This window comes from Vanessa tameamea, chromosome 5 (genome assembly GCF_037043105.1).
Source record: "Vanessa tameamea isolate UH-Manoa-2023 chromosome 5, ilVanTame1 primary haplotype, whole genome shotgun sequence".
Lineage (NCBI taxonomy): Eukaryota > Metazoa > Arthropoda > Insecta > Lepidoptera > Nymphalidae > Vanessa > Vanessa tameamea.
This window is the reverse complement of record NC_087313.1, coordinates 12666619-12684921: the sequence shown is the minus strand read 5'-3', so window position 1 is coordinate 12684921 and position 18303 is coordinate 12666619. Positions and strand designations below refer to the sequence as shown.

At 33.4% G+C, this 18303-nt stretch overlaps 1 protein-coding gene across 1 annotated transcript in view; it reads right to left on the bottom strand.

Moving 5' to 3' along the window:
• Positions 1 to 18303, bottom strand: part of LOC113404413 (neurogenic locus Notch protein) — a 114987-nt gene that overhangs the window by 41394 nt on the left and 55290 nt on the right. Inside the window, exon 3 of the mRNA XM_026645294.2 lies at positions 4610 to 4887. Within this exon, the coding sequence (XP_026501079.1) occupies positions 4610 to 4887 (278 nt within the window). The remainder of the gene's footprint in view (positions 1 to 4609; positions 4888 to 18303) is intronic.

The following is an 18303-nucleotide window of genomic DNA, read 5'->3' as shown; positions in this document are numbered from 1 at the left end:
CACGTTGATATTTTTAGTGAAATAAATTTGGTATACATTAATCGGTGCATCTGTATTTCCTTTTTTTTTTTAGATAATTTTGTTTTCAATCAAGCAACTATGTTAGGAAATTATTAGAAATTTTAATGTCCATCCTTGACTGTGCGTCTGTAAATATTTTATAGTATAGAATTCTGGCTATCATTTCAAGCAGTAATTATTTTTTTTATATATATTTGTCATGATTGTAATTAAGTCCTTAATGATATCCTAAAAGATATGTACGTATTCATATGCCATCTACCTTGATAACTACTATATTACGTTGTATTTATGTCAAAGATGTACTAACATATGCTCGGCTTTCGTTGCAGTGTCTCAATTTTCGGGCACAACTCATGCACTATCTTTTCGACGTTGACAGGTTTTCTACGAGCAAATTGGCCATCTGATGGTAAGTGGTCACCACTGCTCATAGACATTGACACTGTGTCAAATTTTAACCATTTCTGACATAACCAATGCTCCACTTACCTCGGTAAGTCAGATGTTACGTGCCAGTAGTTTTTCAAACCGTAATACAACAATACTGCTTGGCGATAGAATAAATTATGAGTTGGTACCTATCCAGATAATCTCGCACGAAGCCCTACAACTAAGTACTAGAATCCTTCAAATAAATATCAAGCAAAAATAAAAAAAATATCAACTGAATGGAAGCAATACGAGACGAATGTTGATAAAGATATACAGTTACAAATCGATAAAGATCGACAATTAGTCCATAGACCTATGCGTTCATAGTCGTCATCGTCATCAATTAATCGAAATGCCTGGCTGACTAATAAACTTGTGTTAAATGACACAAAGAATTTATTTTGATTAGTTGAACAAGCTCAATTGATGCTATGATCACATTTTCGATTGTCATACACATTTAAATATTGATCAAACCTAACCAACTATACGTTTTTGAATGTAAATTCATATTTGAATTATTAGAATATAAACCATTGGAAAATTAAAATGTGTTAATTTAATGTCGACGAATTGCAGTAAATGAAAACGTCTTTTTACATAATCCATGACTTTCTTGCCGGTTGTAGTTTTACTTAATACAGTTTGTTAAATGACGATTCAAAAGTGCTTGTAAAAGCCTACTTGAATAAAGTATATTTTGATTTTTTTGAGAAGAAATAACACTTAGTTTATTTCATTTTTCTTGTGATTAGCGCCAAACGTGTGTACGAAATTCTATTTAAATCGATGGTGTGGAACTGGCTTAAAATTCAGTTGCAAAATTTGATCCACGCACTAAACGGTAGAGTTGAATGAAAGATTGTAGAAAGAATCAAAATTACTATAGAATCAAATAGTTAGACTGCACCTTGATAATCGAACATAGTACTTACATAAATAATAATTTAAGTAATGACACTTCATTGCTAACTTACTAATACTTGAAATATATTGTCGGTACAAGGAAGCCTCCCCCCCCCCCTTTTTAAAAATATATTCAGTTCGTTAGGTACAATTAAATAAATATATATTTCTTACGAGTTTACATAATATTGTAACCAATGTTACGATAGAGGAAGTGCTTTCTCTTGATATCCGCTATTATTTTCGGCGGAGTGCGTTGATTGTTTAAATTAGTACTATTATTAATAGTGTGTGATTTTTCTCACAGAATGTAGCAGATTATTACATTGTAGATGTACAAGTAAGCCAGTGACGAGAGAAAAATCAATAATATATAGCTGTATAGTGAGCAACTTATACAATTCTCTCCGATATACAATAAACTCTATATTTTTCAAGTAATGATGCGGCATCACGGTGACAATCATTGGACATATGGATATTGGGATAAAAAAAAAAAATTGTATGAAAATCGTTCTCTATTTAATTAGCTTGTTTTATTTTTAAATAATTATTAATTATATACATTTGGTCTCCACAAAGAAAAATTTACATATATGTATGTATTATTGCTTTTTTTTAAATTTCATTAGTAGGTTAAATGTGATACTAATAAAAGGGGCTGTAATCGGTTAAAATAAATGGTAGATAAGAAAATTTCTAGATATAATATTGAAATAAACTTACAAAAAGTTGTATGTACATACACCTGTTACGCTAGAATTTTATGAGTGTAGATAGTTAGTGAAGTTGATTACAAATTAGTAGCAATTCACGCAAATACTCGACTCGATCGTACCCTAACAATGTGACATAACAATAATTATATATTTGTATAGGTAATTCCGTGAGAAAAAACTCGAAACTCACCGCAGAACACGGACGTAAAATGTCAGTGTGTGATATACAATTATAATTTACTATTATAATTGTACATTTTATATGAACACTGATCAAAACGGCGTATCACCGTAAGTCGGTTGTCAACATTTCGAGAGTGAGGTACGAAGTGAATTCTTACAGAATCGCACTGCTTTATACTATATTTCCTTGCATTGATTATGCGTCTCTCATTGAGGCAATGAGCCTTAAACGCCTTATTATGTAATCTATACCATTATATAAAGCAGACAATTTTATTTATAGTTGGAACATATACGAACAAAAACATACCATATGAATTGCCGCTTTGGTCGAACGGCTATCTTGTATAGCTTTAGATCCGGACGTCCTGGGTTCTCAAACTCGTACTTCGGAAAGCAACTGAATTCTTTCCGGTTCGATCGGTTTTTTTCTTTCTTTATTGTTCCAATTTCCCCGGACTAACTAACTATCGCAGACACAGCCAAGAAATGGCAAGTTATTTAATTCAATAAAATAAAATCAACCTTATCCTCCTTCACTAAACTCACCGGCTACAGCTTCAACGGTGTCACGTGACCCGTTTCCTATAATATCGTTAACGTTTTAACGACCGAGACGAAAATTGAAAGGCGATTTTTTTTTAATTACACGAGACACAAAAACAAAACTCGTCGGCATCATTCCACTCGATGCTATAATTGCGTGTAACCGAATGCATTGGGAACGACAAACGTCTACAACGATTTTGAACTCTATTGTTGTGCATTTAGAGGCACGCGGTTTTGTGTCAGCGAGCTATTAAAAGGTTAAATTGAAAGGAAATGCTAATCGTTAAGACAACTTTCAAAATTTATCGTTACTAGTTTTGTCTCCTATGAAATTAACTGTCAATTTTGTAATCGTATATTCCGTTCGCTCCCGTTTCGTTTTCCTGAATCAATATAAGCGTGTCTAGGTGATCTCTGAGCTAATGATGACGTCGATCTATTGATATCCGCCTAACATACTACGATACAATCACCTTAATAATAAAAGGGGTTAATTACACTTTGTAGTAACACCAGCAGAACTTCCTCTCTTATAAACGATATTCAGATCGTAATCCGAGAGACTAGTGACTAGTGAGTCATAGAATTCACCAGTTATTCCAATAGCAAACAAATATTTGGTTTTGATGTGTTTTGTTTTAAATGGTTAAAAATTCGGTGTAAAGCACATATCATTTTAGATGCCGTGCTTAGCCCAAATTTGTTTATTTATTTGATATTTTTTTAGTGTCAGTAGAGACGAGTATTACCATTTACCATCAAGTTAATCATTGAGAAAGACATTCAAATAAATTACAATTAAATTAATTATAAAATTAGTTAGTTTATATACAATGCATTGCTTGGGACTAAAACGATCGCAACGAGTCTATTTCATATATTAAGAAATGTAAGTAATCATGAAAATTACCAAATACACCGAGTTTTTTCCGCCGGTTCTAATACGATAATTCCTATTACAAGTTTACTTTTTACTTAAACAATATATTAGTGTAACGCTTCAATATCAGATAGAGATATTATTATGTATATTAAGATACAAATGTACATTATATTAAATCGCTTCACAGCGGATTTGTTGCTGTTAATAAATATGATATTTCCAAGACACAAAGCTTGATTAAACTCATTACTAGTTCCGCGATTTATTCATAGCTTGTCCGAGATCAACACACACCTGTTGCATTGTAATGCAACAGTCATTCACAGTATATAGGAATTATCTAATGAGCATCTAATACATCGGATAGCTATCGCATTAAAGATCAATAAACGTAGTCATATTTCAAACCAGAACACTATTATGCTGTCATAAAAAGATTTATCGGTTTTGCTTAGTAGCGAATATACTTTTACATGCAGCGTCTATTCATCTGTATATATCCTCTGCCATATACGAAAGTTTTAAGATGATACGCAGCCGTGTCTTGGTCTTATGTTGGGTGTTATCCATCGTATTCTTTCCATGTGTAAAAAGTATCGTTAACTTGTAACCGAGATAAATCTATGACACATAGTGTTCTTGGTTGTAGCAAGAATATTAAAATATTATCGATTTAACTTCCTTGTTAATGTTCCATGCTGGGCTAAGGCCTCCTATACCCTAGAGAAGTTTTTGGATCACGTATGGCAGATTTTGAACTGGTATATGTAGGTTGCCTGACGATGTTTTCCTTCGTCAAAAACGAGATGGATTATAAAGATAAACATAAATTGGTTAAGATTCACGCATTGTAACTACATTGACTATCTGGACTCAGAGTAATATAGTAATACATCACAATAATTGGACTCACCTGTATACCCTGGAGGGCAATCACATTCGTAGGTGTGCAGTGACGTCAGCCTGCAAGTCGCTCCATTCAAGCAAGGTGCAGAGTCACAAGCCGCGGGGATACGGATTTCGCATAGGGACGCGCTAAAACCGAGCGGGCAGTCGCAGGCAAATGAGGGGGGCGCTCCTCCGGCTCCTGGGCGCACTCGACACGATCCTCCGTTCTGACAACGTGGGCTTGATTCGCTGTGGCAGGGGTTCAGGTGCTGACAGAACTCGCCGGCGTAACGGGATGTACAGCTGTAACAAAGGAAATTTGATTAGCGTTTCAGTTTATATTTAAACTATTTTCAACTAGGTTCAATGAACCATTTCGAATTTTAAAAAAAAGATACAATCCACGGGGTGATGTAACCCAGCATTCATGTATAACGTGGGTAGAACCGCGCTAAAGAACTAGTATGATAAATAGAAAATAATTCTGTTTACTGCACATCGTTGTTAAAAAAACGCAATGACTCGAGGCTTATAATAGTTTAGTCGACTTAACATGTGATCACGTTAGGTTTTATTTATAATTATAATTCACAGTAGGTATTATTAATATCTTATTATTACTAAATTTACCTAAACCGTGCATACATTTTGTGTTTCTATTTCTAAGTTTAAAGGAATCTTATATTATTTTGACATTAGTTTATGTCATGCTTGTATTACTATTTAATCTGTTAAACAATTTGACGTCTATTGTCATAAAATATTTAAAAAATATATATTTCCGTAAATACTCTTTCTATTTTAATCGTAAATTTAACTTCAAAACATAGTAACAATATAAAATATCTAAGGACAAATAATGCAAATGAATCGGTAGGTTTAAGGAATTTAATTTATCATGCAAACCTTCTAAGAAAGGAGCCACAGTTTTAGCCGAGCTACCTGCAGACGATACATTTAACATACATTGTATAAACAAGCCAGCGCCACTGGTAGGCAACACTATCGCGCCTGCGCCGGACGACGCCAATAAATAACACTGATACGTAACGACACGGCACCGTGACATGCGCTCGCGCACCACTATACTCCGTATAGTTTTCCAATGCGCTTATAAAAATAGCCATAGGTTATATATTGTAGTATTTAACTTTTATATTTTAAAATGCGAATGTTCTCATATACCTAATATGATTCCATTTAAAAAAATATATAATTGTACTTTACAGAGGTGAAAAGCAAAAACTAATTCCATATAAGCCAAGCCGTTAAAAAAAATATTATTTTGAAGTTCTAACTAAGCCGAAGTTTAATTAACGCATTTCAACGCGTGCGCATTAACGTATGTCAATATTTTATAAGTAAACGTTATTTTTTAATCGGTTTCCAAATCTTGTAGGTTAGTTTTGAACGATGACGTGAGATTGAAAGTACGCCTATTATGCTTAAAATAAAACCACTTACAGTACATTTGTATTGTATGTCTTATAATAAAATATATAATTTAATAAAGATTGTAAAATCAAAGGTAACCTCGGCCCACCCACCCTTTTATTCTTTATAGAATTAAGTATATTATGATATACAATGGCGTACCTGTATGATGAGTCACATAAGATATATTAGTATATAGATGGACAATTATAATCTTAACATCTGATAAAATAATGTCCATATCCAAAAATACGTGACATTTGTGTGTTCTCCATCATTATCGTTTTATGTAATAAGTACATTACATTAGCAGCCTGTAAATTTCCCACTGCTGGGCTAAAGGCCTCCTCTCCCTTTGAGGAGAAGGTTTGGAGCATATTCCACCACGCTGCTCCAATGCGGATTGGTGGAATACACATGTGGCAGAATTTCGTTTAAATTAGACACATGCAGGTTTCCTCGCGATGTTTTCCTTAACCGTCGAGCACGAGATGAATTATAAACACAAATTAAGCACATGAAAATTCAGTGGTGCCTGCCTGGGTTTGAACCCGAAATCATCGGTTAAGATGCACGCGTTCTAACCACTGGTCCATCTCGGCTGTGTAATAAGTACAAAATTAAAAATAAAATTTATATATTATTATAATTATTATTTTTTATACGAGACAGTTGACGGCTATTGCCTACCTCCCAAAGTGTACATGTACTTCCCACGGAAGAAACCTGCTATGTTATATCCGTTGTGCAGTGGTAACAATTTAAGAACAAGTGTCGTGGTTCTTAGATACAATTCTCGACTTTCTCCCTCGACCTATGCAATCCACGCTTCCTCAAAGTTTCAGAAAGGAAATGGCACAGTGTTTTGCGTGTTTCACATTTTATAATTATGATATTTATTTAGTTATCTCGCCCAACATAACCGTTACGCTTAAATGGACAAATCACCTACATTGATTGATTGATATAAAACAATAAATATGGCACAATATTTTTTTGTCGTACTTTTTTGTGTTCAATTTGTTAAAACATATTTTTATATCGAAGTGAATTTAAAGGCAGAATTCCAGCAAATTTAAACAAACATTTTCATAGATAGCATTCAGAACCTGTATACGTTACGTGGGCGGATCACGACGCCTCTCCCACGCACTGACCTCAGCTCCAGGCTGCGCTGTTCTTATATTTTATTATATTATAGATATCCAGAGATGCCTTTGTCATGTCCCTTGCGAGATACAGATCTTTGGCTCCGATAAAATCTATACTTTTTAAGACGACGTTCAAATTAACCAAATCAATTATTCCATTGCACACATACTCGAGTACTGTCGGTTTATACTTTGTATGTTTCAATCGCATCACTCAAATAGCACATACAGAATACTGTCAATCAGATAACCTCAATTTGTATTGAATTATATCTGCGACCTGTTCAATAATATAGAACTAGGACGTGCCACCATTAAACCAGTGTTATAGTTCAAAGTGGGTTCGAAATTGCAGACGACGAACATAGGATTCATAAATAGACAACAATAATATTACTTGTAATATATTCAATGTTTTTATAGTTATTCAACGTAAACAAACTTGTGATAATTAAATTGAAAATCATGCTTAAATACTGCGAAAATCTTCGCTGTGTCAGTTTGTTGATTCGTAATTATTTTAATTCCACTATTGCATAAAGTTGATTAGGAAATTGCACTAGAAAAATATTGGAACGTCAATTGAATACGAATAAATACAATGTTTAATGTACATTAAGAGACACGAAACGGTTAGATAACGATCTCTTAATTGGATTGTAACAATACCGTAATGAAACAAGAAGATGACATTGCTGGCTACCGGCGTCCATTATCTTTGAAAATAATAAGCTAAAACACGCCTTTGTTCGAGCATGGTACGCTTGTCTAGAAGCTAAATCTTCATTAAACTGTGCACTATAAATTATAATGGGAGCTATCAATGATCTTATTAAGGTAGAAGGAGAACTGGAACGGTCCGATGATAAAGCAGTTCGTTTAATCAAAGACGAAGCGTTGTTAGTTGGAAGAAGGTTTGTAAGGTGATATTTTATTTGAAGCGACAGAAGATCCCGTGTCGCTGAGGGCGAGGCGAGGCGAGTTTGCAATAAATAAATACCTCGCGTGTAACTGTTCGGTTATTCGATATTCTGTAACGGTCGTGAACTTTAAAAGACAAATTAGGTGCTGTATTGGAAAACAACGATTCAGTTTGTTTATTGTTGCGATGCAAGCCTCTATTGATATACATTTTATTAGCAATTCTGTCTGCTTCTGTCACTCGCAAGAAACGTTACGGTGCCGTTAAATGGCCTGAAAAGGCTATATCGTTTATAAAGTATTTTTGCAAATTGATCCTTCATAGTCTGAGTTTAAAATAAACATACAATTTTAATATTTTATTTGTTTTCAGAAACATACAATTTTAATTTTGATTATGTATAATGTATTAGATATTGAATTACATACATATGTCAGTAAATACATATATGTATTAATTTAAAAAATTGTATTTTAATTAAAAATGATCGTGAGTGTTGTGTGACAAAATGTTGTATTTCCAAAATAATTTTAATTAACACATTATCAATAAAACCTTAGAAATTGGACCTGGAATAACTTAATCGGTTAAGGTATGAATGAATATTAATCAAATACGACTACATACCTTTGTATGTTATGTCTGTACTACAACAAATGTAAATCAATCGAATTACATTTATTATGTAATACAAAACGGTACATTGACACAATATATACATATATAAAGGTATATAAATACATAAAATTAACAATTAAAGGATTGAATTAGCATTTCGTCAACTGTCACGTGTTATCGAATTGTTCCTAGAAACGAAGGAGACATGTCATTGGTTATCTGATGCGCGTAGTGCGCTCATCAGCGCATACGCAGGCATATGTGACCCTTTATCTTTATGCTTCATCGCTCAGGAATCATACCATGTATGATACTATGTTGACATTTTAACCCGGTACTGCGGACATGGGTCATATTACCTTATTTTCAAAAAATTATTATTGTTACATAAAACTAATGTTTTTGATAGAGATGTATGTAATATATTTATCTAACCACCCACCCCCACTTTAGTTTAAAAAAATCTTTCTTAGCGGATGTTTACGTTATAGTGTTTAAATATCGGCGATTGAAAATCGCTCTATCGTAAAGTTAATAAATCGATTAAACACATTTGATTCGATTTATAAAATAAACATATGTTCCAAATTTCATATTTCTAGACCGAGAAATTATAATGAACCAGATAAATTTTCTCAGCTAATTAAATGAAGATAATGTTATTCATTGGTAATAACGTCGAACGTCGCTAACACTAAAAAAATCGACAAAAAACTTAAAGAAGCACCGTTAAGAGGAAGCGAACGGTTTTCGTGAACATATCCCAGTTTTTCTCACAGCGTCCCGTTCATCCTGTCTTCATTAGGTTTGACATCACATATGGATAGACAGTTACATCCCGTAATGGTAAAGCGATGCACTCATTTGTGCGAGATCACTTATGAAGTTTCCTGCTTAGACCAGCTCCAAAAGAGTCAAGTGCCATGACTATATCTATTGATAAAACATGAGATGAGATTAATGGTTTATAAAGGAATGTTCTAGTAAACTAACTGTCTCTAGAGACTACTATGTCGCGTTGAAATGCTTAATTTTTTTTACACAAGTCCATCTTTCTAGAAACTTCGGACGATTATTAATTAAATTTCTAGTAAGCAAACTGTTTATTGCAATTTTACGAAGTATTTTCAAACACGCTGGCTCTGTTCTTAGAAAGGTGCCAAATCTAAATTTCTGAACAATTTTTCAACCTTAGCTTTATCGACGATGTGTTTTAACGAAAGGTTTTTTATTTCTTTATATATACTGATTCCATCACGAGTAGAAATTATTGAATTGATGTTACCAACTTGAGCTTATGGCGAACCTAATCCAGGTGAACAAAACTTTATTTGAGAATAAATACGGGAACGCAAGAGGTGATACGAATATCTTGAACATAGAAATAGTTACAATTTCTGCAACTTAGTACACATGAAACCTATCAAGTTTTAACAATGTTTATTATTATTATTTTATGTCATTTATATAGGTGTCTGGGTCACCTGATGGTAACTAGTCAAAATTGCCCATACACATTGGTACTGTAAGAAATATTAATCATTCCTCATATGACCAATGCGTCACCAACTTGGGGTATCTAACTGTTTAATGCCTGTTCATTTCGGTGCAGTATTTTTCACTTAGCGCACTGAATGTAGCCATGTGTAAAGCTAGTTTGAATTCTTCCCTTTTTCTACAATAACAAACTAAACATTTGGAAGATGTGTTTGCCATAAGTATTTTTCCGTAATTTATTACGTAAATATAATATAAAACCTCGTTATTAAAATGTCTTCGTTTTTAAAATAATGCAAATATATAAATGTTAATTACGTTTTTTTGAAATCACACAGTAATTAAAAGTATTCGTACCCGTGTATTGTAATCATTTGAATAACTAATTAGATTGCCTATTATGATTAACCAATTATATATGAAAATGAAGTAGGGGTTATATATATAAAATTATATGTTTTTATTTAAGTAGGTACTCTTAATTTCACATTTATAAATAAGTAAAGATTATTGTACATCATATATTCTGAGATAAAAAGTAGGCAATAAAACCTTACGCCCGGTAGCTGTAGCTTTGACCACACTTCATCACGCCGCCTGTGCGCCTGCGCAGCTTGTAACAATTTTAGCCAGCACAAATAAAATACCAGTCTTTTATTTCAAGACTTTGTATGTAGATTTCATAAACAGTCTTTATTAAACTATAGTTGTTTTTTTTTAATTGGAATTTAAAACTCTCATATTAATATAAAAGAAGTATATCTTAACACAAACTTTAATTAATATATATACATAAAAACCTCCTATACCTACACCTGCGATCTGTTTTTTAGCTATTGTCGTACGAAATATAAAATATATAATAATATTGGTCCTTCGTGCCGGACTTCCCACTACCTGTAAATCTTAGCGATAAAACTCGTAGACAACCGATAAGAGACCTCACGAACCAAGTAATTGACGTTATAACAAAAGACAAGGGTTTAAAACTCATTTCCTAACCTTACGAGATTGTCCTAGGACATAAAGTTGATTGTGGAATTGATATCACTGATATAGAAAGCAATAATGCTGAGACTAAAGCTATAAATACTAATTTTATATTGAAAATGTGGAAGGTTTAAGTTTTACGGGGACGACGAAATGGTTGAAACGTATTAATAAATATATTTTGTGAGATATTATTACTGTTATAAATTTTATATAAGAATTAGGAATACAACACCACACGTTTAAGTAAACTTAGAAGTGCAATATACACAAGTAGATCACTTTAATTCAGTTTCGCTGCGCGATTGGGTGAGAGAGCGGCGCAGGCGCAGCAGTCGCGATCCGCTGGGCGTGGCCACGGTAGCGGGTGGGGACGGGTGACCGAGATTAACTTTGACCTGAGGTTATCTATACGGATATTAATGTCCTGTACGGGGAGGAGTAGGAGTAGAGACGAGAATAGGATGTAAGGCTTTAAAACTGGCTGTTGCGTGTGGCACTATTTGCGTTGGAAGGTGTTAAGGTCTTACGAATTGGCAATAATGTTAAATGATCTTACGAACGAATTCTATATATTTTTTATATAGTTTGGAATAAAACAAAGAGCTGAAAACGGTATAATAAAAAACAATCTTACATTATTCATTGTCTGCTACTAATAATATATTTATAAATATGTAGATAAGACTGATTGTTAATTAAAAGTAATTGAACCTAAAAATAGCGGAGGGCTGATGTTTATAAGTGGCTTGTTATCTCTCAATCTATATAAGACTCGATCGAAACTCGTCTTACTTTTAATGTAAGTCACATAAAATTATATCCTTATTGTAAATCGAAGCAATATCGTTTAAATGAAACTCAACTCGTGACATTTAAAATCAGGAAATGCAAATAAATGTAGAGGACATTCGATAGCTTTCAAACATGGTCTTAATAGATTAATAAGCGCTTTAATTTCCTGTCGTGTGTGTAGTCTGAATGTTACGATTACTAAATTTGAAAGGGTTGGTGTGGAGGAAACAGAATTACTATTTGGAAACACCATGTATAAGCAGGGAAGGAAAACGAGCGAACGGGTTACCGCTAACGTTACTAAAGCATTCTAAAAAGCGTTAGCCATTCCATTCTCAATAAGCCTACTATCTCATATATCATTCCAACTGAAACAGCATTCGTAATTTAATTATTACTACACGGTACGATTTCTAACCTAACCTAACCCAACCAGAGGCTACACATACGCTTTCATCGAGCTGACGCCAATAAATTAAACGGAAACTTGCATTCCAAATATAAAATTATTAAATAAATATTAGACCAAAAATCTAATTGCATTGATTAATAAATATATTCAGCTTGCAACTCACGCTCACTTCAACAAAGAACGATCTTTAACTAAAAACTAGAAGGGAATAAAATGAAATGAAAATATGGTAATAAAGATACCGTGAGCGTCCAAGAGATCTTTGAAGATGCGGAGGTGTAATGATTTGACGTGGTTTATAATACCTATATTGATTCTAGATGATCTGATAAATTATGATATATTAGAAAAGTTAAAAACAATATATCTGTAACATGATTGATTAAAAACAGAGACATTTTTTTGAATATAGCATCGCAACTATTGTCACCAACTAGATATCGCGAATTTTGGAAAAATAAATTATCAAAACAATCAATGGAGGGGATTATTTAATCAAAGGGACTGCTGAGAAGTGTCTGTGAAATAGCACTATACATGATAGTAGATTGTAAGTAAATCGAAAAGTTAAATCTCGAAATTTACATTGAGACGAGATCGCACCTATGGCACTGGAGTAGACCAGTGATCAAGGTCGAATCGTGCCAGTCACACGTTATCGTTGATCAGACTCGGCTTAGGAGAAAGGAGCCGCCGAAGCAAGTTTGGCTACATTAGCGAATGCGGTAGATTGTTTCGACTCTATGCTACGTTTATTTATAAGGGAGAATACAGCTAGACTATATGATGGAGAACTGATAAATAAATAAATACAAGCTAATGTCGGCCACAGTGATAAAGTACATAATGTCTGGTGACCTCTTACGTTTTCGACATCGACTCGAAAGTGATTTCGTAAAAACACAGTAAGGTTGTAAAAATGCAACCTATTTCAATCCATACTTCGGAAACAAAAGTCTATATAAATCATTCAGAAACCAGTTAACAACAGTTACTCGTAAATTTTTAGAATGTTAAAGATATAGAGGCCTACATTACAGAAAGATGCTACGTGGGTGTATTTACACCAAAAACGTTTTATACGTTTAAATAATGCACAAAGCGCGTCAGTATCGGCGCACGCGTCCCGCGTTCCCACGCGTCCACACAGGCGCACGTGTGTGTGTACGCGTGTATAGACGTGTGCGGCGCGCGCGCAGCTTGCGTACCGGCCATAGAGTAAGACGATCGGAATTTACGTTCAACTTGTTATTCCCGCGAACTTATTATTTTAGTGATCACAACACATGTGGCGATTAACGACCATATTCGATTTTAGTATAGCTGTGAGAAATTATTTTACGCATACTAAAATACACCAAAATATGATTTTTAAAAGCAAAAATACCTCATAAATACGCTATAAAAATCACACGAACGCTAATTTAATGTACGAGATATCACCTTCTATAGAGCAAGCATAATGAATACTGTGTTCTCTATTCAGTTTAGTCTATGGCACCCTAGAATCACATCCCCACCCATTGAACGGCTCTGATAGATGACAGGCTTGAACCGAATGAGACCCAAGGTGAAACAAAATTGTGTGATACAATTGCTCGAAATAGTAACACAATGTAATATCAACGTATTAAATTACGATTAAATCTCGTTTCTGATGTGAATTATATATAAAATATTACTTAATAATAAAAAATAAAAATAACGTCAATAATCATTACATTATAAAAAAAACAGTTTACGAGTGTAAAGGTATGTTTTTAAACAAAAAATAGCATTTTTTTCTTTACTTAGCTTAAGATTTGCATTTCTTTATTCGTGGTCACGCAAAATTAAATAACTTCCCAAAAAGATCAATAAAAATTATGAAATACTAGTTTCCGCCCGCGGATTCGCCCGAATGTTGGGGTGCATGTGTTAGGTATATTTTTCCGAAATAAAAAGTAACGAATTTGCTATTCCTGAGTATATAATCACTTGTAGGGCAATTACTTTCAAAGGCTTAATTACCTTCAATAACGCTATACAATGTAACCTTCGAAATTTGAATTTTAGCTCAAACGATCCCAACTTTTTATATAATTCACTTTTAACATTAATTGAAAACGAATTTAATAAAATATTTCAGTTTATATCTTTTTATCTAAACGATCAAATACAGTTCTCAGACTGGGCCACTACCGGTATCTATATAAGTCGAAATAGATTATATGAACTATATGAACTTAAGAAATATAATCGTAATTATAAAATTGTCAATTTTGTTAAAAAATATTCCAAGTTATTTAGACAAGTTCGTCAAACAGCTCGTTCGTTGCATATTAAAAGTAGAATCTTAAAATCTAAAAATAAAATGAAAACTACTTGGGATATTATAAGTTCAGAGACAGGCAGAATGAAGTTTGATGCAGGGCAATTAACTCTTAATATAAAATGGAATATTGTAAGTGAAGATTTAGATGTGGCCAACCAATTCGAAGAATATTTCTCTAATATTCCTTTGAATACTACTAAAGGACTTAATGCGTCACCCAATGACACCTTAAACTTACTTAAATGTTACGCTCCCCAGTATGAGTTAGAATTTTCTTTTGAGAGTATATACAAAAGAAAATATAACTTTTGTATATACAAAAGTATTCCATAAAAGCTGATATACATACTATTAATACAAGAAATAAGAATAAACTTGTAACCCCTACTTTCCGTTTGCATACGGTACAGAGAACGTTTTTAGGCAATGGTATACGCATATATAATAAGATACCGGGAAATGTAACCAATTTACCATTTACAAAATGTAAAAAGTTTATTAAGACTAAATTAATAAATAAGTCTTATTATTCATTAAATGAGTACTTTTTAGAAAAAAACGCTTGGATTTAGGCTCGGGTTCTTGCCGTTTCTTCTCGCTGGAGGCTGCTTCCGAAACGGTGGTAGTTTTTTTAATATCGAAGATTCAAAAACGCTTCGTTGTGAAGTTTACTTGAATAAAATTGATTTGATTTGATATATCTCACTACCAAATTTTATTCAGATCCGTTCAGCTAATTTTTTAAGATTGAGTTTTAGAAATTCCATACATCCATCGAAACCTTCACATTTGTAATATTAGCAATATACCTAAAATTGTATAGATAACTTTGTCACGTTTGCGAAATTATATACAAAAATAAACCATTTCTTGCATATGAAGCAAAAAACGGCAATCGTAATGAACGTTCTTGGTAAAATACAAACAAACAAATGTAATTGACGACGCTACACAAGTTAATAATGTCTCAAGGGAACAAATGTTACTGTTTTGTCAAGTATAATATAAAAAAACATCCGTGAAATGACACCACATGAAGCGCTTACGACGCGGGCACTTGTAACATGTATATCCAACAGTTTCGTGTATCATAATGAGGAGATAAGCCGTCATCGCGTTACATTTCATTATTATACGTCCACTTTACAGAACCATTCTCATAGTTTAAGGGTAATGAACCCTTTGTTCTTTGAAGATAGTCGTGTGATCATGTTTTTTAACAAGTTTCATGATAACGGGAAACGTCGTTTGTGAGTTTTGATGTTTTTTAAAATGCTTCTTGTAAATAAAACAATTTTCAACGACTTTAAAACTTGTCTCTAGTTTGTAGCGACTTCGCTAGTACTTGCGACTAGCTAACTTGGCTTTTGTCTTAGTTATGAGAACAACACTACAGGGCATAAAATGTTATTATTTCCAGCACTAGTCGCAACGAACAAATTGGTTTTCCAAGTAAATTCATATAAAACACATTTTCTTTCATTTTTTAAAATAAGAAAACGTATTAAATTATATATAATGCTCATCTTCAGAACGTCCATGATCTTTAATGGACTTGTATTTACCTTATGTCTAAATTACAACATAAAAGAGACGATTATCTCCGGAGAGACATCCATTCATTGGCGACCCTATCGTCTCATTGTGCGAAAGAGCTTCGGGCTTCGGTTCAACAATATGGAATTATTATCTACAAGCGAGGATCGGGTTACAGCACACACGTGCACCGTGCAAACGACGCCTGCGCACCCCTGTTGTATAGAATCTTGTATGTCCCTAAAGTTGCTTTTCACGACTCCATGACTTACCGTCGGCTTCTATTTTAGATAATAATTAGCATGATTCATACATGAGGTTTTAATTTCCTCAAATAATTGGATTTTTATTAAATCAGATATTATGTAATAGGTCGGACCATTAATTGATATACTTAACTATAATTGATGAAGTATTATTTTACACATGTACATTTGAAATCGGATACGTGTGATGCTACTGCGATTAGCCATGAGCTTTATCTAAAAAAGGCTTATTCAGAGTAACACAACTGTGTAATATAAATTCAGCAGTGAGCGAGATTAATAAGACCACTTAGCAGCCTACAGGAATCGCGTCAGAGCTTGAAATGCGCTTGGTGGGCCGATTGCAGATAACATATGACGAGAACCATATGCTTCGCTTGGGAACCTGATTTTTTTGTTAAATGAAATAGACTTTAGGATCATATCTTTTCAATTCTCAGACTTACTGTTTTAATTTAAACAGTAAATTATTGTTTAAAAATATGATATTAAATAAATGAAAAAGATATATATTGTTGATTCTTACTATTCATGATTTATCTGCATATTAATAGATTGAATCAGTTCAACCTATTCCATGATCATGAATATTTATTACTTCCTACAATTATTGCATTATAACTAGTTTTACGTTTAAATAAAATTTGCAGAGTTATTTTTATTATAATAAATTCAAATATCATATCCATTGAAATAAATATTGAAATGAGCGAAGTGTATTAATAATTAGCGGGATTAGGAGTCAAAGCTAATGCAAAGTAAGTAAGTATTATCAAAATGTCAATGAAAATATTTGTACGACAATATGTGTAGCTCTTCAATGCCTAAAAGTTAATTTATTTGGAGGCACGTCCCAAAAGTTATCACTTCAGCAATTACTGCAAGTCTGTATCGGTCTGAGATCGTGATAATGGTGTGACAAACGCAAGGCATACGCGCCGATGTCGGCGGGTCTCGTAGCTATAAATCTTAAAGCAGGAGGACGTGCGCAGCCCTTTATTATACTGAGACATGATTGCCCTCAGGCGCTCCGAACAAAACGAACACTTAGTAACAAGCGGACTCGAATGCGACGATTTTTGTACTTTTTCTCTTTTAGACAATTAGAACGCTGAACGAAAAATTTCAAGGTTATAATCATACATTGTAACACAGCAATATTGTACCCACAAACGTCCAATGTATATACTGGTATAACACCGTAAACAAACGAAGCGTTGCGCTGTGATTGGAATATACAATCACTGGAAAACACTATTTTCGGCGTACGGCATATGTCACAATTTTTTATTGCGAATTCCATGTTTTGGAAAAACCATGTTGATCTTTTCGATACAATTTAAAAATGTAATACGATTCAGGACTAAGTCAATAGAATCGTGAAAACTTTATAATTAGATCCGAATTATTAGATAACAAAAATGTACTAAATAATAATAATAACAGTGTAGATAAAGAATGAAGAAATCATGAACACGAAAACACGACCGCGAACGTGTAACAAGGGTACAGAATGTAAAAACATGACATCCGGGTGCGAGTTCAAATGGGCACCAGAGCAAATTCAAAATGGAAACATTGAGTTTAATCTCATATCGGATCGATGAGATCGAGCGGGGTCAGATCAGCATGCTAAACGGCGCAACAACTCGAGTAGTCCTCAAGACTCAACTACATAACATAACTTGGGAACCAGTTACTTGGTTTTGTATGACCCGTCTGTATCTACGGTATTTTTTCACTTCACCAGCATAAAAATCAAATTTCAAAAATGAATTCAATGT